Source organism: Pongo abelii, chromosome 11 (assembly GCF_028885655.2).
Source record: "Pongo abelii isolate AG06213 chromosome 11, NHGRI_mPonAbe1-v2.0_pri, whole genome shotgun sequence".
NCBI lineage: Eukaryota > Metazoa > Chordata > Mammalia > Primates > Hominidae > Pongo > Pongo abelii.
In genome coordinates, this window is record NC_071996.2 from 59004373 (window position 1) to 59030019 (window position 25647).

At 35.7% G+C, this 25647-nt stretch overlaps 1 protein-coding gene across 2 annotated transcripts in view; it reads left to right on the forward strand.

Annotated features, from left to right (window-relative positions):
* Positions 1-25647, forward strand: part of GPD2 (glycerol-3-phosphate dehydrogenase 2) — a 145319-nt gene that overhangs the window by 108576 nt on the left and 11096 nt on the right. For both annotated transcript variants that reach the window (XM_024243243.3, XM_024243242.3), the window contains exons 7-13: positions 7-171; positions 1004-1148; positions 7785-7978; positions 19444-19578; positions 19975-20150; positions 20699-20830; positions 21701-21859. In XM_024243243.3, the coding sequence (XP_024099011.1) occupies positions 7-171; positions 1004-1148; positions 7785-7978; positions 19444-19578; positions 19975-20150; positions 20699-20830; positions 21701-21859 (1106 nt within the window). The remainder of the gene's footprint in view (positions 1-6; positions 172-1003; positions 1149-7784; positions 7979-19443; positions 19579-19974; positions 20151-20698; positions 20831-21700; positions 21860-25647) is intronic.

Sequence of the window (25647 nt, forward strand, 5' to 3'; positions counted from 1 at the left end):
CTGCAGGACAACATAACGATGCACGGATGAACCTTGCCATTGCTCTGACTGCTGCCAGGTATGGGGCTGCCACAGCCAATTACATGGAGGTAGTGAGCTTGCTCAAGAAGACAGACCCCCAGACAGGGAAAGTGCGTGTGAGCGGCGCACGGTGCAAGGATGTCCTCACAGGTATGCCAGGTCTCTGGGAGGTAGGTATTTCTTAGTATCTTGCCTAGCTTATGTAATGACTGAATTATAATTTTTCTGTCACTTGTCTTTCATTTATGCCACGCTTCAGAGTCATATTCATTATATTTGTTATTGTCAACAATGACTGGTTTAACATGAAAATTTCCCTTGTGGGACTTGGCAATTTTTCCCCTTTGTATTATAGTTGTAATAATGATAATGATAATAATAAAATGCCCACCAAATTCCCACGGCTATGAATGGATTCCTTTTTCTTTACAAAAACATGTTATTAATAAAATTGAATAAATGTGCCAAGTTTCAAAGTATCATTTGGGTGACACAGGCATTGTTACACGTTGTTAAAGTGAATCATCTTTAACTTTATTTAGATTTTCATTATTGCCCTGGCTCTAGTGCCATATAGGTAGGCAGTTTCCAAATTATATCGTTTCTTGAACAAAAGCTCTATGATATACATTTTCTCACAGCAATGCTGCTCACACATTTGAGTTTTCAGGAGAAAGTGGCTTATTTACTCATTCTACTTTTTCATGTGTGGTGCTTTGACGCTGGGCACTTATAAGATCAACAAAAGCCATAATGAGAAAGTGGAATGCTTTTCTTTCTTCAATTCCGACTTGTTTTTGGTAAATTCACTCAAATGAGAGCCTTTTGTTTGACTCTTCAATAACTTGAGCTGCTGAGGTCACTTAGTGTGATATGCAGTGTACTTCACCAGAGATTAAGTTAATAAATGAGTTAGTAATACACAGCATCCATTAACAGAGAAACAAATGGGGTGTGTGATTGATGCCACTTTCTTTCACAGGGCAGGAATTTGACGTGAGAGCCAAATGTGTTATCAATGCCACGGGACCTTTCACGGACTCTGTGCGCAAAATGGATGATAAAGACGCAGCAGCTATCTGCCAGCCAAGTGCTGGTGTCCATATTGTGATGCCTGGTTATTACAGGTAATTGTCTTCCAATGTGGCAGTTGTCACCCGAGAAAGAGGGTCAGGAGAGATTGTCTGGTTTATTTCTTCTTCTAGCATAACAATAGATGGTCTAACTTGCTGTTCAAAATCAGGAGAAATGAGTAAAGGAACTCTTCCAAAATACAAAATATAAACCAGACTTGGGAAGTTTTAGCCACTTACAGCAATACTCGTTTCTAAAGGTTAATGCTTTGGGATCTATTTTTCTTTGTTCAGTGTAGTCACCTTCAGAGACTACATTGGTATTTTTGAATTAAACTTTTACTTAAGTCATTAGCAAAATTAATTTTGCAAAATTTTTTATAAAGGACATATTTTAGTTAAAACAATACGTCATGAATTTTGCAGAATACCCAAATTTGCTTATGAAGAATCTGAAGATGTGGGCTACCCAAGTATTCTTAGGTTTATAACTTTTGAAATAGATTTAAAAAAATATTGTAGCAAGCAAAAAGCAGATATATCTAACCTATTAAATTAACAAAGATAATTGAGGATGAAGAAATGGGCAGGAGTAGAGATAAAATAAGAATAGCTATTAAATGAAAATCATTTAAGCTGGGTGATGGGTACATGGAGTGTCATTAAACTCTTTTTATATATGTTTGAAATTTTTAATAAATTACAAAAGAAACATTTGTGTGGTTCTGGCTAAAAAATAATTACCCAGAACGTACATTTTAAGGTATTTATAGAAAAAATTCATATGGCCATGCTAAGGGTATAGAGCATGTGTACTGTTTTTATTTCCATATGTGGTAAACCTAGTAGGCAAAGTAGTAATTCTATATGAAATAATGACTTATGTGCAACAGTATTCATTATGGCATTGTTTGTAGTTGAGAAATATTAGAAGCTACTTCAGTTCCTCACCTTAGGGTAATAGATAAATAAATTATGGCATAACCACACAAGGGCATATTATATAGTCATTAAGAATTATAATTATAAATAATTTTAATGCCCTAGGAAAACACTAATGATACAGTGTTAATTTAGAGTATAGGACTTGATATTTTATGTGCTGCAGGTTCTAACAATGTATATAGAAAAAGACTGGAAGGAAATATGTTAAATGTGAATGGTGATTATTTCTAGGTAATGTGATTATGGGTGAGAGTTATTTCTTTCCATGTTTTAATAATTTTCCATAAAGGGAATATACAGCTTTTAATATTTGATAAAGTAGATGTGTAGAACCTATGATATTTTGTTTAATACTTCTGTTCTCCTAGAATGCTATCCTGCTATGCTATAGATCATGCTGCCTTTTTAGTTGTTGGTTGTCCGGTAACTAAATCTTCCTGAAGAGTCTAAGATGCACCTAATTGGTACCAGATATACTTCTGAGAAAATCATTAAAGAGAATTTCTTATCCACCAACTTCCAAGGTTTCCTTTGCGTTTTCAAAATGCGTATGTGAGAGAAATAATAGTCTTTAGGATTTTTACTTTGGACTGGAGACATCAAGGTACCACTCTTAAGATAATAGAAATGTATGCAGTGGTACCTAATTGAGTTTTTAAAACTGTTAACCAGAAGCTTAGTTCAAATGAAAAGGAGAAAAATAAATATATGTAAATGTCCCATATGTTTCTTGTATATAGAGAAGTTTTCAACATTAGTTCCAGATGCAATTGTATACGCTTTTGTGTTCGATTAAAAATATCTAAGGCCAGCTAGTTTATGAGTTTTTGTTTGTTTTTAAGTATCTCTAAGAATGGAGTGTAGACGTAATCATCATACGTCTTATATTTGTTTAGCTTTTACTAGATTCAACATATTCTCATGTGTTGTGTGCCTTATGTTTTCTTCACTATCATCCCATGAGGTCAGAAGACACGTATTATTCCCCACAGGCCTTATGTTAATTCTGTCATTAAATAATTAAATAATTTGGGACAAGCCATTTTATTTTGTGAACCTTAGTTTTCCGTTCATTAAAATGGGCAAACATTCTGCTCCTTCAGAGTGTAGAGACAAGGAGATTGTACGCAGAATTAAAGTGATACCTTGCTATAGGACTTCTGGGGTTTGTTCATCACTTTTCCTTGGGCTGTGTGGCCTGGGCAAGCTACTTCTTTCAGCTTCTAGTTCCTTATATCTTTTTTTTTTTTTTGAGGTGAAGTTTTGCTGTGTCACCTAGGCTGGAGTGCAGTGGCACCATCTTGGCCCACTGCAACCTCCGCCTCCCGAGTTCAAGTGATTCTCCTGCCTCAGCCTCCCGAGTAGCTGGCCCGCCACCACACCCAGCTAATTTTCATATTTTTAGTAGAGACAGGATTTCACCATGTTGGCCAGGCTGGTCTCAAACTCCTGGCCTCAAGTGATCTGCCCGCCTCGCCTCCCAAAGTGCTGGGATTACAGGCGTGAGCCACTGTGCCCGGCCCCTTATATGTTGATAATACCTAACTGGTATAAGGTTTGACAATGATCCTTGGATTATTTTTTCTCTGTTTTATAGAGTGCTGTATCCCCAGCTATTGGTACAGTGTCTGGCACGTAATAGTGCCCAGTAAATTTTTTTTTAATGAATCCTCCTGAATTTTTTATGTTAACTTGCTTATATTGAGATTGTTGCTTTATTTATATTAAAACTTTAATGTAACATTTATGAGATTTTTTAATATAGAGAATTTAAAATATGAAAATAAAACATGATTCTTCAACTTATTGCCCATGTAACCCCTGTAGAGAAAAATAAATGAATAGTGTAAGTACATAACTAGAAATTTCAATCATCATAGAAAAAAATAGAAATAAAATGAAAATTGAAAGCCTGACTCTTATTCCCCCTACCTTTTGTTCCGTCCCCCAGTTCTTCTCTGGTAATTAATAACCTCTTCTTCCAATTCCTTCCGTAAAATCATGTTTTTACAAGCACAAATGTGTATTCTGTTAAAAATTTTATGTGAAAGTGGTCATGTTGCATATATTGTTCTATATTATGCTTTATACACTTAGTAACAGAGTAGATTTGGTGTCTTTTAAGAATAAAGATATATATTACCCAGAAATAATATTTTAAAAATTCTGAATCCTACAAATTCAGCATTAGCTTTAGGTCTCCTGAAGCATGAAGGTGTTAGTTACAGCTAGGTCTGTCTCAGGCTAAGATGCAGTAAGTGACCTCATTCTATGTTGGGAGAAATTAATATCCCCATTTTTAGCACTGTGAGCTATAACCACTACACATCCTGTTGGAAGCTTTGAAGGAATGGTCTGCAGCCTAGTTCCCATTCAGGCTCTCTTGCAGATGAGCCCCTTCTCTTTGGATTGTGACCTAGATTAAGAGTTCATTCCCTCATTCAGGACTGACCTTGAGGCAACTGTACTTCTGGCATCCCATAGGGGTGGTTTTCCTCTTCCTATCAAGTCATTCTCTTGGGTGATATTAGGAGATCCCAAACTGAAATGACTCTGTGGTATCATCAGTCAATCATACTTAGCAGCTGTCATTCAACAGTTTTGACTAGGTCTTCAGGGATGAACCAAAGCTTCTGGGGCTGCCCCACAACTGGCTAATGATAATTTAAAACCAGGCATGTTTCAGTTAGAATCTGATCCATTTGGAAATGCAGTGAGTTCAGTAAGCAGTGATTTATTGCGTGTAGGCTGGTAAAGGAAGAGTAAGGAATCATATGTGCAGTGTATCTTCTTGGGCTGTTTTCAGAAGTATCTTTATAGCATTTGTTAATTTTGTTGTAACCTTAACTAATGTTCCAGTTGTGGAATTATCTTACACCATGATAGCAGCTTTTTGGGGGAAGAGGGGAAGAAGGAAAAATTGTTTTAATTTCGGAAAACACAACACAGAAATTATTTTTAAAGCTGCTCTTTATATTAAGAACAAATCTGGAATTTCCATGAGAGTTATGTGTAGATGCTCTTCCAAAAGCAACGATAATACACCAACGACTGAAATACATGAAAATAATCATCTCTGTTTATCCTACTGATGCTTTTTACTACTGACAAGAGGTCAATTTTTTTCGTATAATGTGTGTACATACTGTTAGCTCTAACACTGATTGCTAAGTAGTTAACAATAAATTGATTTCAGTTTAACTAAGGGCACTTCAGGAAAGTGATGGTCTGCATGAGAAAAATATTCATTACATTTAATCCTAGACACATACATAAATTAGCAGCAAGCTTTTCCTCCTGATGTCAAATGAATCATATATATTGAAAAAAGACCTATGCCTTGTTGCATTGTGTATACATCGCTATAGTTGATATCCATTCTCAAACTTTAGTGTGAACTTGCAAAATTAATCCTTCATGAGAAAACAAACTTTTCCCTAAGGGAAAGTGTGAATTAGGGAATTTAGAACTGATGAAAGATATTTCCAAGTGGATTCTTAAATTTTTATACCATTCGTTAATAGCTTTGTCTTCCCTCTGTGCTTGTTAATTTTATGTTTGTCACATATGTCTTCACTTAAGCAGTTGATTCTCTACAGGTTCCAGTTACATGTGTGTTGGTAACCATCATGTTCACCTTTTAAACTACTTTATTGCATTGAAAGTTTTTAAAAGATTCAGTAGTTGTGCATTTCTAATGGTATTTCCTTTTTAGGTTGATGAATATTATAATTTTATGATTAAATTTATCAGGTTTATTATTTTAGACAACATATGATGTCTGGTCCTTGATATAGTCATATAAAACATGTTAGCATATAATTTGTTTATCAATTGTTAGAATATGGAATTTTTTTTTGTTTCAATATAGTTCTGTTTATCAAATAGAATGAACTCTGAGTGTTCTAATCTCATTTCTAATCTCAAAGTGACTGATGTAATCTAAGGGCATATCAATCCAGGATCAAAAAATAGACTTACAAAACATGTGACTAGTTTCTTCTGAGATTTTTAGATAGTTTTATGATAAATATAAAGAAAAAATAATCATATTTAGAGAACAAAAGTACTTGATATTTGTAGTTTTCAATATATTAGAGTAAAAGTAAAATTATTTTCTCTAAGTAACCCTGAGTGAAGGTGGGACTCTGAGCTGAGGTTTAAATGATTGCAGACTTCCAGGGTGCTTTTTGGATTAGCTAAGTAGAAGAACTTCTACCCACTCTCTCCAGTGTGTTTCAGATAGGCTGTGAACAGTGACTTCTTTCTGCTAAGGCTGAGTAGACATGGCAAGCGTTTCATGCGGCCTAGGGTTTTTTAAAGAGAAAGACTCATACTCCTTGTGGTTTAAATAAAGGAGATACATTAGTTAAGCTGCCTATATGTTTCTTTTTTATATAAAATATTATTATTATTAATTATTATTATTATTATTATTAAATAATGGTAACAGTTGTTACCCTCTCATTTTTACACATTGGGATAAATCATTTTAAAAAATTGTTAAGGGAATGATGATAAAGATGAAAATATGATTGTATGTCTTTTTAAATTTATGTGTAAGAGGAGTTTCTTGAAATTTCTTCAAACCAAATAGAATTATGTTTCCTACTTAAAAAATAACATTAATAGAAGCTAAAAACATATTTATAGAAAATACCAGTAACACTGGCTTGATACAAGAATCCAGTCAAATTGAAGCAGCTATCTGAAGATTTGTAGTGTTCTACTTGAATAGGACACTTTAAGATTCCTCTCACTCTTTGGACAACATCTCCAAATTTCTTTGAATGGCTAAGGAATGAAATAAAACATCAGCTTTTAGTGATTTAAAAACAAAATGATAGGTTTTGTTAATGTTTGTTTACAGTTGCCTCTTCTTTCAAATAGGTTTTATTATTTGATTTTAGAATAGTGAATATCAGTAAATATTTTTGACTATAGTTTTGGGAGATTTTATATAGTCTTTCAGTAGAGGCAGCATTGTACCTTGATTTAGCATAGTACACTACTAGTGTCTTTTATGTAAAAGATTTTCATTGCTAAAGTGTTCCTCTCCTGTTTGACCTTATCCTAGGACATTGCTATTTAGGGAGTAGTAAAAAGTGGAGCTCTTTTCTTCTAGATGCACTTTTTGAGATTTTTGTAACCTCAAAATAAAGTAGGAAATCTCATATTTGGTGAAGTGGCACAAGTTCATCTAGGCATAAAGTAGTAAAGAACTTTGTGATTACATTTTAGTTTCTAGAAAGGTAGACCCTTCACTTTCTTATGTACTCCTGAGAATTTCTACTGAGCAATGAAATGTCAAATGTCTCAGGAAAATACTTTGGCTATTCTTGAAAAAAGGCTGAAGACATATCCTTAATTTACCATTATAAAGGAAATTATAGACATTTATCCTGCTGACATTATCTGATGTGAATGGTCCAAGGAGTATGAAACTCAAACAGCTGGAAGTTGAAGCCCACTTTCTTAATTAGCCTTGCATTGTTGAAGTGGGGAGGGAAGGGGTAGCTCTGCTGTGGAATATTATTATCATCACATTTGTTTCATTCTGTTTTGTTACCTAAGTTATTTTTTCCTTTTAGGAGTTTCTAGATTAGGGTAGGGGAAGTGCAAGTAATAGTTCATATCTTTTTTGTTTGCTTATTTGAGAATTAATGAATAAATAGTTTTTCGAATGCAGATTAATGTTAAACTTCTGGAATTTTCAGAAATAAATAATCCTTCTTTGTATCTCAGCCCAGAGAGCATGGGACTTCTTGACCCAGCGACCAGTGATGGGCGAGTTATTTTCTTCTTACCCTGGCAAAAAATGACAATCGCTGGCACTACTGATACTCCAACTGATGTTACACACCATCCAATTCCTTCAGAAGAAGATATCAACTTCATTTTGAATGAAGTGCGTAATTACCTGAGTTGTGATGTTGAAGGTAACTAAGCATTCCTTTAAGTTTGTCTCTCTGTGTCCATATCTCCCAAGCCATTCCAGCTCTCACTGGATAAATGCTATGTTTCCAGTCTGACTCATCTTTACACTTGTCCTCTTGTGCCTCTTAGAACATTTATGAGGGCCAAATTTTAACATAATGGGGAGAAATTGCCTTTTCTCCTCTACTTTCTATACCTACATGAAACTTATGCAGTCCTCTTCTGATAATTTCTAATGGCAAGATCAGAGTAGCCCCTCTAGCTCTGAACACTCATGTGCTTCCAGAAAAGGATGAAACGTGTACATAACAGTTTAATTTCTGCAGCTTAGGAAGGTCTAATTTACAGATGCAGGATATCAATAGGAAATAATTAAGCAAATAAATGAGAGGCTGGAACTGTATTTGTAAGATGCTTAATGGTCTGTTACTACATGGAAAGTATAATGTTGACCAGTGGGTTTAGCAAAGAAGGATAAGTTACTTATTTTAATGGAAAAAGCCAAAGTTTACTTCCTTCCTATTCTTACTGGGGCATTTCAACTTGACTGTCAGACCATTTTCCTTGGTGATTTATATAGTTTTTTGTTGTTTTTTTTCATTCAGGCCAGTCTCAGAAGTTCCCCAGCATTGTGCTTCTATATTTCCTCTCTCAGTTGAGTCTCACCATGCATTTAGTCACTCAAACTAGAAATGGTGTGCTTATTTTTGGTATCCTTTCTCTTTCCATATCCAGTCTAATGCCTATCTATGCTCACTCTGAATACCAGGCAGGTCCCTCAGCCACTTCGTTGCCCTGGTTCACATCTGTGCCATTTCTCACTTGAACAGTTGCATTGGCCCCACAATGGCCTCCTTAGGTCAGGTCTCTATCCGTCTCCAGTCTGAGCTTTCTACCAGAACTTTCTTTCTAAAACACAATTCTGATCATCACTTCTCTGCACAAATATGCACTTTAGATATCTTCTCATTGACTTTAGGAAAAATGCTAAATTCTCTTGCATGAAACATAAAGCTTTTTGTTTTGTTTCGTTTTCTTTTGTTTGAGATGGAGTCTCACTCTGTCACCCAAGCTGGAGTGCAATGGTGTGATCTCAGCTCACTGCAATCTCTGCCTCCCAGGTTCAAGCGATTCTCCTGCCTCAGCCTCCCAAGTAGCTGGGATTACAGGTGCCTACCACCACGCCCAGCTAACTTTTTTTTTTTTTTTTTTAGTAGAGACGGGGTTTCACTGTGTTGGCCAGGTTGGTCTCAAACACCTCACCTTATGATCCACCGGCCTCGGCCTCCCAAAATGCTGGGATTATAGGAGTGAGCCACCGTGCCTGGCCGAAACATAAGGCTTTTTACAACTGGTCTTTGCATGTTTGTATTCAACTACTCCCCATCCCTGTGTTCTGTGGTCTAATCATGTCTTATTAGGGTGAATGTTGTTTTATTAGGTTTCATGTCTTATTAGGTTGAACCTTCATGTCTAATTTAGGTTGAAGCTTTGCTCTGGGCCACCCTTTTCCCCAACTCTTCATCTTGGCAAAATTTTTATACTGGAGAAACCACCTATTCTTTGTATTCCTGTGGGATGTTGGTCATATCGTTTGTGTATCACAACATTATATTATAGGTAATAGTCCAAGATGTATTCTCACTTGAAGCTCCTTGAGGGTAAGGATTCTTTATTTGTGTTTAGCTACAAATCTTGATTATCTTATTTGTATGCTACTCATGATTGTTTTGAATTAAAATAAGTTAGTTATGGATTCATGGTTTTTGATATGGTAGCCATTTGAAAATCTATATTAAAGTATACAAGTTTACAATTAAAAATAATCTTCATATATTTATATCAGAAATCTTATAATGTTGATGTCAGTGAAGGACATGGAAAAGCACTATGTTAGTCTGAATGCAACTCACCAGCATCTGTGTATCCTTTTTCCCTAAAGGATTTTTTTTTGGTTATGTGATCATGCATTTGTAAACAAAATGCTTCAAAACTGCTTCAAAAATGGTTCAGGTGACTCCTAGTTTAATTGACGAATCCATATTGTATAGTATTAATTGCTTTTAATCTAAAGTAATGGATGTAATTTCATTCTTAATAGAGTCTCTTTGGATATCTGCAATAATAGTATAAAATATACTAAATACATATTGAAATTCATGTGTGGTTAAGGTTTATACTCACACACATACACACTCATACATGGTATTTGAAAAATAGTTTGACTTGTTTAACATCCATGTTTAAATACTGAAACTCATTACAATTTTAGCTTGGTACTTTTTTTTCATTTTGTGTTCTAGGAGGAGCTTCAACATTGGATTATGATTATATTTTAACGTATTCATTATTGTTAATGAATCTTGCTTCATTTGTAATTTATCTGTATATAATATTTGTTGAAAGTGGGTTTATATCTGGGCCTGAAGATCAGGAAGTTTAGATTGTTCGAGCAAGATATAAAATTAATTCAAGAGCAGAGAACTCAATGTTGACAGTTTCCAAAATCTTAAAGTTCAAATGCAGCGAGGATGAGAAATGTAACTCCTTATCCTGCTAAGAAGCTGGATGTGCTGGAAGCAGGTGTGGGTTCCAGAAGGCTGCCGTGCCCATATTGTGGGTGGGGATCTCTACCCGTGAAGTGAGCGTGGGGCTTTAACGGAGACTGGATCACTTATGTTCTACCTATAAATACATGGAAGACTTGGCATACCTGGTTGGTCCATAAAAGTCTTTTCAATTAACATACCATTTTGTAGTCAGCGAATTGGTGAAACTAACAAATAGTTATTGTTAATTCTGATGTTTGATAAGAGTGTTTGAAATTAATATCTAAACATTGCAGATCAGGTCTTTCTCCTGGTGATCTGGGGACATCTTGAGATTAAGAGTCCTCCAGGGTAAAAAGCAGAAATGACAGCCCTTTCCTAGACTTTATTGATTTCCCTGTGTGCAGCACCTGTCACAACTTTTCTACTTATAAACTTACTCTTCAAAAAATAATTAACAGTGATTCTTTATAGCTTCTTTTCATTCTTATTTCTAATTGACTGAAATATTCATATTTGAGGAATTATGCTTGATCTTAATAAAGAGTATCAATTAGCTGAAGTATGTCTATATCTTAAAGTGAGGCCAGTCAAATCCATATTTTTTCTCAAGGAATTTTGGTGAAAGCTGCTATTCTCTTCTAGGCTGATGAAATGTGAAAGAGAAGCTCAGCTTCAGCCACCATTCAGTTATTCAATTACATGCTACTGTTAAACATATTTTAATATTTATAGTTATATGCCTCATTTTTAAAAACTTCCTATTATTGAGCACTTCTTATGTGAGACACTGCTAAGCAAGCATATTACCTGTTAGATCTTTGATTCCTCCTTAACAACCTTATGAGATTTATTTAATAAGTCCCACTTTCTAGTTGAAGAGACTGAGGCCCAGTGACATTAAGCTTTTTTTTTTTTTTTTTTTTTTTCTCTTTTGAGACGGATTCTCACTCTGTAGCTCAGGCTGGTGTGCAGTGGTGTGATCTCGGCTCACTGCAACTTCCGCCTCCTGGGTTCAAGCAATTCTCCTGCCTCAGCCTCCCGAGTAGCTGGGATTACAGGCACGCGCCACCACACCTGGGTAATTTTTGTATTTTTAATACAGACTGTGTTTCACCATGTTGGTCAGGCTGGTCTCAAACTCCTGACCTCGTGATCCACCCGCCTTGGACTCCCAAAGTGCTGGGATTACAGGCGTGAGCCACCGCGCCCAGCCTAAGCTTTTTGCCTATAGCTAGTTAGTATTGGAGCCATAATTTGAGTATAAGTAAGTCTGGTTCTAATACTTGTGCTTCTAAATATTGTGCAGTACTCTGATTGTTGGTTCTGGGTTTCCTGATGGGATACTGTGTGCACTAGGGAGTGGTAAGCTTATCAATTCATTTCATGGAAGCTGCTAGATACCTTTAGCATGACAATGACCTTTGCTCTGCACTGACCTTATTTGAATTTGAATGTTAAACTAGAGGAGGTTTCCTGTCTCATAACTAATCCCTTGGGCCAGTCTTCTTTACAGATTTAAAAAATAAAGTTTGATTTAGATCCTAGAGCAATAGTTTTGAAATGTTTTACATTCACCAGGGTTGAAATAATCATTCTAAAAGGATTTATTAAATGGGTAAGTAAAATTCCAACAACAGTTTCTGAGCCTCCCCAAATGGCTATATCCTTAAGAAAAAAAAGTGTCAAATCTTAACACTCCATGCTATTCACAGCAGCTGCCACACTTCTGCAAAATGCGTCGGAACAATTCTGAAAAGCATTTTGCCTGTTGGGAATAAGACCATGTCTTCTTTTACAATTTAGAAAGCTTTCCATTCACAGGCTGAATTTTCTAGATTACTTGTTTGTTCTTTTCTGAAATGGGTAATTGATAGTTCTGCGTTTCGTATTGAGTTAGGAAGAAAAATGATCTTTTGAAAAATGTATCATTAAGTCTGCTGTGTAGAGGTTAATCAGAAGGATGCAGTGACAAAACTAAGCTATGACTTAACAGGATTGAGAGAGACAGAAGATTTGCTGAGTGCTTTATCCATGTAGTTTTTCCTGGAGTACTTCTTTAGGCAGCTTCTCTACTTGTACACAGGTTTTCACATAGGCAATTAGTAGTGTTTATAGATTGCCTGTTATTCAATTAACAGCTGAGCTGGCCATATCAACTCACTGCAGACCTGCCTTTTCATTGCCAGAGATTGTACCAGGGTTATCAACTTACACAGGCTTGGATGTCTTCCAGCTGTTTAATTATAGTGTCACACGCTTTGCTTTTTCTAGTTTCATTAGTTTATAAATGTAATATGGTATCTTATTTCTGTGATTAACACTTCATTTCAGCAGGTTAAACATGCTGGTAGAGAAGTATTGATTTCTGACACTATTTCCCTTGTGTTCATTTAGATATTTTCACATGGCTTTTATTGATTATTTTTTGAAAGTGGCAAACATGAAAAAAAACCCCAAAACGTATGCCTAAATAACTAATGTGAAGCTAAACCACACATTTAGTTCTTAATTGTCACTTCCTGTGGGCTTTATTTTCTACTAATTTTTAAAACAAACATCTTGCCAAGTATAAGAGTAAAAATATGAATTATAGTTTGACATAATCACATCATACTTAATTTTTTCAACTAGCCGTGAAAATTGTCTGTTCAACTTTTCTATTTATATTTTACCCTTTACATATTACATACACTAAAACCTGAATGAGTTATTTTTTGGAAATGTAATACAAATGATTCTTAAACATGATGGTAAGAGTATTTTACTTTAATATTGCCAAGTACTTTTATAGTTGTCACTGAAAAAATTAACTGGGTGCCCTCTAGGTGAGCCAGTCTAGTAAGTGGTCTTTAATGATGGATTTTTCTCAACTTTGTTTAATAGTAGTTTTTTCTTTCATCTTGTTTTATTTAAAAGCATTCATGTAATTTGGAAGGGAATATCCAGTTGTTCAATATACAGTCACTAGAAACCTACATGAAGCCTAGCATATTATCTCAGAGGCCCAAGCGTTCTTGCTTTGGTTTTGGTAATACCAGCTCTTATAGTTTGATATAAAAAGTTTAGAGAATGCTTTAATATTCCACTTAATATTTACTGATAACTATATATGACCCTTTACTAGATACAGTATTTGGGGTATTGAAAAATATTGTAATTGACACTGCTGGAGACTTTCAGCATGGTGAGAAAGAGATGAAGCAATAATGAAATTTTGTTAAGCTATCCTGGCAGTATGAGAACTAGAAAAAATTTGAGCTGTAAAGCATAGAGGCCATGAGTTATGTTATTTTCTTCACATGTTATACCATGGGCAGTTAAAGTGGGTGATGGTCACTTATTAATCTTGACTGTAACCTGTATGGTAGAACTGGTTTCTGGGTGAGAACTTGAGGGTGGAAGTACTTAATTGAATGAAAATATGTTTCATTTGTTTGAATTTATGAAATTAGCAAGAGAGGAGGAAAGGTTGAAATGGTACATATTGACATGAATGACAATAAAGTGTTTAGGAGCTATCACAGCAGATTTTATTTTATTCTCATGAGCGAAGGAAGTGCAGTCCAATTTCAGTGAAAGGATGCTCCATTGGAGATGTAGGCAAGGTGGCCAGTAGAAATAACTAGCTTAATCTACCAGACAAGTCTGAGATCTACTGCTTGGAGGCTTTTTACTGTAGAGCTGCTCTGTGCTATATGATAGCCATTAGCTACTTGTAGTTATTTAAATTTAAATTAGTTACAATTAACTGAAATTTGAAATTCAGTTGCTCAGTCAGGTGAACCACATTTCAAGCGCTTAATAACCACATGCTGCTAATGGCTAGCAAATTGGATCGTGGAGCTACGTACAGAATGTCTCCATCTCTGCAGTAAAGTCCGTGGGACAGTGCCGATCTTGAGAATCTAGAGGTGTTTAAATATACACTTAGAGAAAGACATACTCAATTTAATAGAATCGTTGAATTTGAGTTTTTTTGTTTGTTAAGTAAAATAAAGAAATTCATTATCTTGTAAAACAAGAACTCCAGATACAACAAACCTCAAGAGGTGATTAATGATTTGTCAGGGTCTAAGATACTTTACTCTTATTTATCTTCACTCTGCCATCCTCCAAGGTGGTTTCATCCTAAGGTTGTTTCCCCTGTGGTTACCTCATGGCTGCAACAGCACCATGCAGAATTTATAGATATCCTAATGATACTTTATTCAGACTAGCATCTACTACCTTGAATCTTTCTTGAAAAAACTTTCATTAGGGTTTAACAATGTACAAGATTTCCACTGTGGGTAAATAGGTGATATGGAGAGGAACCTGTTAGCTTTGTCAGTTGCTGTCTTTTATTCAAGAAGTTGGAATTAATGTCTCACATGTTTAGCTGTGCTGTGCCCCTTAGACATGGATTATACCCAAGGTCCTGAGCAGTCATTACTGAATGAGTGGTGAGGAGGTATAAGCTCTTAATACTTCAGTGGCAAATAGAGTTTTGAATCATCCATAAAAACCATTACATCTCCAGGTTGGGAGGGGAACTGTTGTAGGTAACCTGATCCAACCACCTTCTGGTCTAATACTGTATAAATCCTGTAGGCCATAAAGACTAATTCATATTTTAAATAAGGAAATTTGATCATCCTTAAATGTATTATTTTCAATAAATTTATTCCCAACATTCAACTGATATAATTCTCAGGCTAAAAAGCTGAATCCTAAGATGTCAAGCAAAGTAAATTACAGTTCTTAACACATTATGAACTCTTTGTGACTCGGAATGTTTTCTTAACTCTTTTTTATTTTTGAGTATCAACTCCAGGAGTGAGTATTAAAAATGGTATCAATATAGATAATGTTTTACATAGAATTCCTGGATGAATGAAAAACTTGAATGTTTCAGTTTCAGACAATACAATTTCATAGATGTGCTTTTCTGCCTGTTATAACAGAAAAGGTAAGGCATTTGCCACAGATTATTTGCATATGCCTCAAATTTACTCTGCAAAGCCTAATTTTCCATCAAATAACTTTAAAGTTAGTCAGAGAGCTTCAAGAGTTGGAACCAAATTCCTGATCAGTGTGGCTACCTAAGGAATTTCACGGACACCAGAGGGACTGTGGGGTCACCACAATGACGTTGTAAGTGGGTTTGCTAAGTTTTATTTTTATCTCAGAAGGTGATGTGAACCCTAATGGAAAATAGTGGTAATTTCCTAGTTAGGTTTTTGGTAATGATTAAAACACTTTTTACAACTTGTTTTGAGGTTTTATATGACTGGTAAAATTGTGTAAAGCAGGAATTAATCCCCATTCCACAGAAGCCATCCAGATTAAATCTATTTAATGAAATTGGAAATCATCATTCTCAGTAAACTATCGCAAGAACAAAAAACCAAACACCGCATATTCTCCCTCATAGGTGGGAATTGAACAATGAGAACACATGGACACAGGAAGGGGAACATCACACTTCGGGGACTGTTGTGGGGTGGGGGGAGGGGGGAGAAAAAAATAAACAAACAAACAAATAAATAAATAAATAAATAAAAAGAGAATGCACACGTCAGAGGGGGGAGAGCTAGAGATGGAATCCCAGCATTGAGATCCTGTATTGTCTCCAATTAGTAAGACTGAGAAGGCTTAGGCTTTCCTCGCCAGTTAATTATGTTGGTGTTTCAGTTACAGTGTTTGGATTATGGGTTTGATTAAACATCCTGTAGAAGTGTTGGGTATCTATTCTTTCAGATTATAGTTATGTCATGTCAAGAGTGTAGTCTTTAAGAATCTATAGTAAAATATGCCAGATTAACTTGAGTTGAATTTATTTTGAGCAGAAACCTATTATTCATTTTAGATCAAGATGGAGAAATTATCTGTCATCCAACATAGCTTGTTTTGCTTATACTTGGTAAGGCATGGTTTTGTTTTATTTTGTTTTGCTTCAGTAAGAACTATTCCAATCATTTCAAGGAGTCTTTGTGACTTTTTACACACGAAGTCTGCTAGATATATACCTAACTACTTTTCAGGTGGTGGTGTATATAAATATACAGGATGTTTACTGTACAAAGGCACATGACCAAGGATTGAGTGGGAACTGAAATCCAGCCCTGCCCTCTGCTCACAAAACTGTGATCCCTGAGTGGGATTTATGGATTTGAACTAAAACATGGACATGGTATAGGCTAATAAAAGTCCTGACACTTCTGTATTCTATGTAAAATATTTCCTTAACCCTTTCATAATTTGAGACTTGAATTGTATCAGTTTATCCTTTTATCTTGATTTTTAGATTATGGTTAAATATGCAGAATATAAAATTTACCATTTTAACCATTTTTAAGTGTACAGTTCTGTGGCATTATGTACATTCACATTGTCATGCAACCATCACCACCTTCCATCTCCAGAACATTTTTGTCTTCCTCAACTGAAGTTCTGTAACCATTCAGTACTAACCCTTATTCCCCCTCTCCCAACCCCTTGGCAGCAACCATTCTGCTTTCTGCTCCTATGAGTTTGAGTATGCCAAGTACCTCATATAAGTGCAATTGTACAATATTTTTCCTCTTGTGGCTGGATTATTCATTTAGCACAATGTCTTCAAGGTTCATCCATGTTGCATGTGTCAGAATTTTCTTCCTTTTTAAGGCTAGATGATAGTTCGTTGTAAGTGTATGTTACATTTTGTTTATTCATCTGTTGATGGACACTTGGTTTGCTTCCACCTTTTGGCTATTGTTAATAATGCTATGAACAAGGCTGTAAAACTTTTCTCTGCTCCATTTCTTTGGAGTATATACCCAGAAGTGTAATTGCTAGATCTTATGGTAATTCTAAGTGTTTAATTTTTGAGGAATCGCCATACATATTTGATAGTAGCTGCACCATTTTACCTTCTAACCAGCAGTGTACAGGGGGTTCAATTTCTCCACATCTTCACCAGTATTTGTTATTTTCTGTTTCGTTTTGTTTTTGTTTGATAATGTCCATTTTAATGGGTGTGAAGTGGTATCTCATTGTGGTTTTCATTTACATTTCCCGAATCATTAGTGATGTTTACTATCTTTTAATGTGCTTATTGGGCATTTGTATATCTTTTTTGGGGAAATATTTATTGAAGTCTTTCTTTCATTTTTTAATTCAAGTTGTTTGCTTTTTGTTGTTGCATTTTAGGGATTTCTCATATGTTCTGCATATATGATATATTCTTATCAGTATATGATTTACAGATATTTTCTCTATTCTATAAGGTACCTCTTCATTCTGTTAATAGTGTCTTTTTGATATTGATGAAGTGTGTTTTATCTATTTTTTTCTTTTGTAGCCTGTGCTTTTGATGTCACATCCAAGAAATTATTGACAAATCTAGTGTCATAAAGCTCTTCTTATATGTTTTCTTCTGAGTTTTATAGTTTTAGCTCTTATGTTTAGGTCTTTGATGCATTGTGAGTAAATTTTTGTATACGATATAAGATAAGGGTCCACCTTCATTCTTTCACATGTGGAGATCCAGTTTTCCCATTATCTTGAAGTTTTCAAGACTATATACAGTCAATTTTTTATCAGTATGGGTAATTGCTGGGAGTATGATGAAGAAGGAGGGCACACATGACCCCAAGTCACAGTTGAAGCAAAATTATACTCATGTTTCTGTTATCCAGCGATGGATTAGCTGATTTACCACAATAAATGCAGCAGGACCAGGTAGGCATTATTTTCCCAGTAGTCTATATCATCAGGCAACTTTCAGTCTGGTGCCCATAGTCAGCTCCCACAGCTAAGCCATTCCTGAAGCTGATCTACATGAAGAGGGGCAGATTCCAAAAATTCTGCCCTTGGGTCTTGCCCTTGTACCTCTATGATAGATTAGAACCATAGCTCACCTTCTCTCTCCAGTCATTTTTAGATTAGTAATGAGTGTTGTTCAACAGTTGTCTAATTCTAATGATAAACTTAATCAGCCTGGGTATAGTTGGGCATTGTATTTTGACAGAGATAGTAAAGATATTTTCATGGCATCTTGAGTATTGGAAGAACTTCCATACAATATAACTCAAGTATAATGTACCTACTGGGAGAAGCCAGTATACCTGTTTCTGTGTCAGTGCTAAAAATAATAGAATGAGAAAAGAAAAAAGGCAAAGTATGGAAGTTGTCAGAAGTTGAGAGACAGTACAATTTAAGAGGTAAGAATATGGACCTTAAACTCAGAAAGAAGAAGGGTCTGATGCTGTTTTACCATATATAAGATATTTGCCTTGGCCAGGTTTGTTGCCCAACTTGGTTTGTTAAACGTTTGCATTCATCTGTTTTCTGATCTGTATGGTGAGAAGAATAATAACCACTGCTATAGGGCTTTGTGAGATTAAATGAGATGTCTATGTCAAGTGCTTTGCACAGTGGTAGGCCTGCTGTAAACACTCAGGAAGAGGGTAGTATTGATGAGGGGAGAAAATATAATACCCTGTTACAGGTTTGTTTAATTTAATAAGGATCTTTGTCTTCCCTGAGAAGAGATAGGAAGATGTATTCTAGAAGGAAATTTAACAATTCATGGATCATTAGGATTGGTTTTGATTGTTTCTGCTTTTTTTTCTTTCTTGTTTTTCTAACTGCTCCAGGTTGTTTCAGCTAGAAGGTTGCTAACATTTGCCTCTTTTGCTTCCTCTGTGGTATCAATGTCAGTGATTTCCAAAGTTCTTTACTTTTTCGTGGAAATTATCTTTGTAACAGAATAATTCTTTATGAGTTTTTCTTGTACCTATCCACAAACTTAGTTCTCATCTTTAGGCTTTCTCTCCTTTTTAAAGTGCACACATGTGTATTCCTGTCACTGAACTCTTTTTATTAACTGTTTAATATTTTTGTCAAAATATTTTTGAGCAATGTTTATAACGCTTGGCATTGATTCCTACCAGTGAGAAGAGGGGACGTCCTGGCAGCATGGAGTGGAATCCGTCCTCTTGTTACAGACCCCAAATCTGCAGATACTCAGTCTATCTCCCGAAATCATGTTGTTGATATCAGTGAGAGTGGCCTTATTACTATAGCAGGTATGAGATACTACTTTGTTATTTTCTTTTCTTTTTTTTTGTTATAGGGACAGGGTCTCACCATGTTGCCCAGGAGGGTCTTGAACTCCTGGACTAAGGTGATTCTCCCACCTCAGCCTCCCAAAGTGTTGGGATTACATGCATGAGCCACTACACCTGGCTTTCTGTCTTGTAATTTGGATGTGCTTTAGCTATAAGTTTGACTTAAATTGTCCTGCCAGAATCTTTTTTAACTTTATTGAACAAGCATCTTTTTTATTCTGAGTAAAGTTTTACACAATCCCATGTTTGTTACAAACAACAGGAAAATTTTGTTATTGGTAAGTTGATAAATGGTTAATTATAAGAAAAATAAGGGATGGCAACCTGATGAATTGTCCATCAATTTCTTTGTAGGTGGAAAGTGGACAACTTATCGGTCTATGGCAGAAGATACCATAAATGCTGCTGTCAAAACTCATAATTTAAAAGCAGGACCAAGTAGAACAGTTGGGCTTTTCCTTCAAGGGGGTAAAGATTGGAGCCCCACGCTCTACATTAGGCTTGTCCAGGATTATGGACTTGAAAGCGAGGTGAGTGTGCATTGCCACATCATCTTACTCTTTACCTAATCTCTCACTGCTGCCAGTGACAGAACTGGCAGCAATCAGGTCTCCCTAATTGAGATTTCCTTTTGCTGAATCCATTTCTGCCAGTCTACTGTGGAAGGAAAAAAAGATGATCTTACTTTGCTTTACTTGCCCAACAAGCAGTGTACACTTTATGAAATGTATTTTATTAAAAAGTGGAGTTTATTTGGTTTGTTTCTAGTGTATAGGGCATCCCAAATTCTGTCTCAGGCATGAAGAAGGCTGTTCTTCAGAAGTGATATCAGGAGCAAAATGAAGCTGAAGCTTCATCAGTCATTGATACAGTGATACATGTGTAAGAGAGTTAGTGCTGGCCTAAGCATTTGAAGCCCAAGTGGTTTCCTCCCACAAAATCAAAATCGAATACTCTCCGAGAGCTATTAGTTACAGGCTGTAAGAGAACTGACAAGATAAGCATGTGTGCTTTTTGCTTTGTGCCTAGAAGCTATTGATATTCAAAGTGCCTGCCTAACGCAGCTTTGTTTCTCTAGGTGGCACAGCATCTTGCCGCCACCTATGGTGATAAGGCCTTTGAGGTGGCCAAAATGGCAAGTGTGACTGGCAAAAGGTGGCCTATTGTTGGAGTACGTCTTGTGTCAGAATTTCCATATATTGAAGCAGAGGTATGTGAATGGTCACATAGGAATTTCATGTCTGCCATGGGATACCATTTATCTGTTCATTTGTCATCTTCTTTAAAAATTGTATGTAGCTAAGTTTTAATGCACGTATGTCAGCTAAAACCATGACTACTATGTCTTTCCAATACAGATCCTTTTATTTATAAAATTTTAATCTTAATTCTGAAATGATATTGATAGTGGTAATAATAACAACATAAAATATAGATTTCTTTTTTCTCCATCAAACTGTCTCTAAACGTATTAATTCACAGTTGTCCCTTTTGCGCATTTGCAGCTCTTTAAGTTTGTACCACTCATGTCCTACCTACATATCTTGTTGTGACAGTTTCTCAAAGATTTAGGTCTTGTTTCCCATCAAGCTTTCCAGTTTTGTGAAATCGGAGACCAGGCTTTGTATTTATTTGTAATTCACTGTGCCTTAAAATATCGATGTCCAGACAAAAAACTATACAGACTGAAGAGGTGAGATCATAACTTTTTGACACTCGTCCTTTTCCTAGTCAGCTATGTAAATTAAAATCCACATTATGTATAAGCATAGAGAGGTAAGTGATGACTGTGGATGGTTAATGAGAAGTGATGCAATTTGCATGTTTATGCCAGGTTCTATTCAGGAAAAAGGCATTAACTCTTGTCCAATTTTTGCCATTTTCCAAACCTCCTTTGGCAGACAGATGGAAAACTTGTGTGATGCCACTATTTGTCTCATGCCTGCTGGAGGACCAGAGAGTATAAAGAAAAATATTACCTTTGTGAAGTACACATTTATTTTTTTTTTTATGTGAAACTTTATTTCCCATTTTCTAAAGAAGAGTCTCAACTAATAATTTTTCTTTAATTCAAACTCAGGTGAAATATGGGATTAAGGAGTATGCCTGCACTGCTGTGGATATGATTTCACGTCGTACTCGCCTGGCCTTTCTAAATGTCCAGGCAGCAGAGGAAGCCTTACCCAGGATTGTTGAACTGATGGGCAGGGAACTGAATTGGGATGATTATAAGAAGCAGGTATTACATAGAAGTCTTTAAAACCACAGTTCCTATTGTAAACGTGGAATGGCTTAATTTGTTAGTAGAAGCTAGCATAGTTTTTGATGATAACCTTAGATTTCTTACCAGTTTTTCTGTGTGTGTGTTTAATATTGTTAGGCTTTAGGAAACTGGAAAGATATTCCATTTAAATTCAGTTGTTTATGGAAAATCTCTTGTAGAAAATGCTCATAAATTTGTGGTCATAATTCCTGAAAAAGAAAGATAATAATGATTGTAGTATGGAACCTTTTCTGGTTTTCATTGAAAACACTCTTGGAACATAATCAATGAAATGCACACTCCTGCTAGTGTGCCTTTGGTAAGAAATGTGGTTTTTCTGCCTGAGCACTAAATGCTTATCATTTGTGTCATTTGAGATTTTATATTTATATTTCAAATTTTAAAAGCTGGTGATGCTCAGATGCATACACACACACACACTCACAACACATACATACATACATATACACGCACACAAACACACATACAGGGTTAGGCTAAGTAGATCTTTATGTTTTTTAATTAACCCAAACTCTTGTGATATGCAGAGGGTAATGAAGCATTTTTATATATTCATAAAATACTTTCTGTATTCATTGGGTTCTGTTCCTTTCCCCCAGGATCTCTTGAACCCATTTCATTTAGGCACTTTTGCCACCACTTTGCTGCGTTAGCTCTGGTCAATCTCACCAGTAACCTCCATGTTACTCAATAAATTTGTTAACTTGCAGTCCTTGTTTTTACTTGGCCAATTAGCAGCATTTGACACAATTGATTCCCACCTCCTTCTTGAACAATATTTTGCTTTCTGGAACACCACCTCTCTTGGATCTCCTTTTACCTTCCCAAAACTACTACTCCTATAGACTTTTCCATGTCGTAAATAGCTATCCTTCAGTTACTCAAGCCTAAACATTAGTATCATACTTTATGCATTCTCTTACACGCTATCTAAATCCATCAGCAAATCTTACCATATTTATGTTTAAATAACTGAATTCAACCCTTTCATTTAAAAAATTATTTTATTTTATTTTTTTTTTTTAACAAACACTTGTGTTGAAGTGAATTCAACCGTTTCTTAACACATCCAACTTCCATCACCCTGATTCAGGTCACTGGTATCTGTCACATGGATTACTGCAATAGCTTCCCTCCCCTTAACTGGTGTCCCTTCTTTAACAACTTCAGAGTTCAGTTTATTTATACAAATCCAGATCACTGGATATGTCTGTGTGAAATTCAAAGGGAAGACTTGGGCTAGAGATATAAATTTGAGTTGATATTTAAGCCATCAGACTGGATGAGATTATATGGGGAGTTAATGTAGTCAGATGACGAAAACAGTCCAAAGGCCAAGCACTGGAGCGCACCAAAGTTTAGAAGCATAGGATATAAGGAAGAATCCAGGAAAAAGAGAAAATAATAGCTAGTGAGGCTAGAGGAGGTGTAAGAAGATGCAAGAGGGAGTTTTGACCTAGAAGGTAAGAAAGTATATCTTAGTTCATTTGGGCTGCTATAACAGAAATACCATAGACTGGGTGGCTTAAACAACAAACATTTATTTCTCATGGTTCTGGAGGCTGGGAAGTCCAAATCAAGGCATCAGTAGATTTGGGATCTGGTGGGGGCCTGTGTCCTAGTTTATAGACAAACATTGTATTGCTGTGTTCTCACGTGGCATGAGTGAATGAACATTATTGGGCATCTATGATATGTGCTGACAGTGCAAGGAAAGAATTAGTCACATGGCCTGTTTTTAAAGTATTCTCATTCTGGTATAGATTCCAAAGATGATTACATATCAGAGTCACCTGGGAAATGTGGGAGGAAGGGTTTGATTTTAGGAGTTCCTTAATCCTGATCATGCCTCTGACAGAGATAAAATTTACCCCCATTTTATAGCTGAGAAAACTGGTTCACAGAGTAGGACTCTTTTCAGAGTTTATATCAACAGTCAATTGTAAAGCAGGGATTGAAACCAGGTATTCTGATCCTAGAGCATAGGCTTTCTCCATGCTGTCTTGCTGTGTCTGCATTAGCTGTACTGGTTTATAGCTGTTGAAGAAGTCTTGAGCTTTAGTTTGATTAGCTAAACTCCGTACAGAGGCAACGCAGGAATGAAACTTACTCCTGTGCTTCTTTCAGTCCTTTTTACCATGTAGAAGGATTGGGGATAATGTGTTCTTCCAGAAATTATGGTTGGAATGATTTGAATATGCAGGAACATATTTTACGCTAGGAATTCAGGCTGTAGGAGGTAGGAAGGAGGAAGAAAATTCTGTAAACTGGTTGTGTTTGGCCCTACTAAGGAAGCTAGATTTAACTTCAGTTCATATTTTATGAACAGATTTATGTCCTCAGAAATGTTCTCCCATCCCCCTTAACAAAGTAATATAAATAAAGACCTAAAGCTATTACTCAGTATCTGAGATGTAGGAGTATTAATGAGAGCTATGGACAGTCTAGAGAGAACAAAGGAGGGGGGAAAAGAATTAAAAGGTTAGAAAGTTGGACTTCTGAGAAAAGGTTAAAAGCATTGGGATTATTTAACCTGCAAAAGTGAAAGAGGAACAAGGTGATAAATAACTCTCTATAGATGAATTGTGCTTGTTTTTACCAGTCAATACTTAATGAGTGACTTGTATACTGAACATTGCACCAAATATTTTAGGAGAATACTAAATAGCTCATAGTTTTAAGATCTTAAAATCTAATTGGGTTGTTATAACACATGTATAGCTCTGGCATTTATGCATATTTTCCAAAATTTGGAGAAATATTTCAAGAAACTGTTACTCAAGACCAAAATCCAACCAACTTGGAAGAACTGATTAGGGAAGAAGGCAATGTCTCAGGGAGTTGGGGATTGTTAGAGGAGTTGGCAGGAACATTTAGAGAAAAAAAAAACATTGCCAAATGGTGTTCTGCAGGGTACAAATTAATATACGTGAAAAGATGACTACATGGTCAAAAGAGAAATTCTGAATTAAACAAGTAAAACCACTTCCTTTAGTGTGGTTGCAGTTAGAACCTTTAAAATGGTTATGTATGTTTTCAGTTTCCAAAAAGGAACTTATTTGGAGACAGACCCAATTCTCACTTTTTGGGAGAACTGGATAGGAAGGGGGCTAGTACTTAGAACATATGTTGGGAAATGCTGCCCCATAGGATTTGATAAGGTGGATTTTATCATGTTCAAACCAAAGATCCATTTTTCATTCAGAGACTATAAAGAGAAGACATTTAAGTAGACTGAGAGTCTCACAAAAATACATTTTTTTTTCAAAATTGATTCCAATGAGGAGGAAAAATGGGAGGCATGTGAAGACTTTGAGTGACTGATTAAAGCAAGCTGATAAATACCAAATGTAAAACAGATAGAAGGCAAGTGCTCAACAATGAAAGCAGCGATATCAGGAATAATGTGGATGTATATGAGTAGTGTCAGGTGTTGTTTGAGTGTTGGGGAAAAAATACTCAGGGCACCAAATGCAATGCTTAAAAATTGAAGAAAAAAACAAAAGCAAATAAGACCTAATCTAGATCATTGCTTAAGGTGGCAGGCATCATATTCTTGAATGCTGGAGAGTGAGGAGAACTATTCAATTTATAATTTACTACCAATGTCTTTTTCCTTCTCTCTCCCTGTTTTTATGTGTGAAAAGAGCAAAATATAAATGTTGGTAAGAATGAATAGATATTGAAATAGGAGGCTACTCTGAATGAGTTTTATGCCAGTCTAGAAAAATTGTACCTTAGAG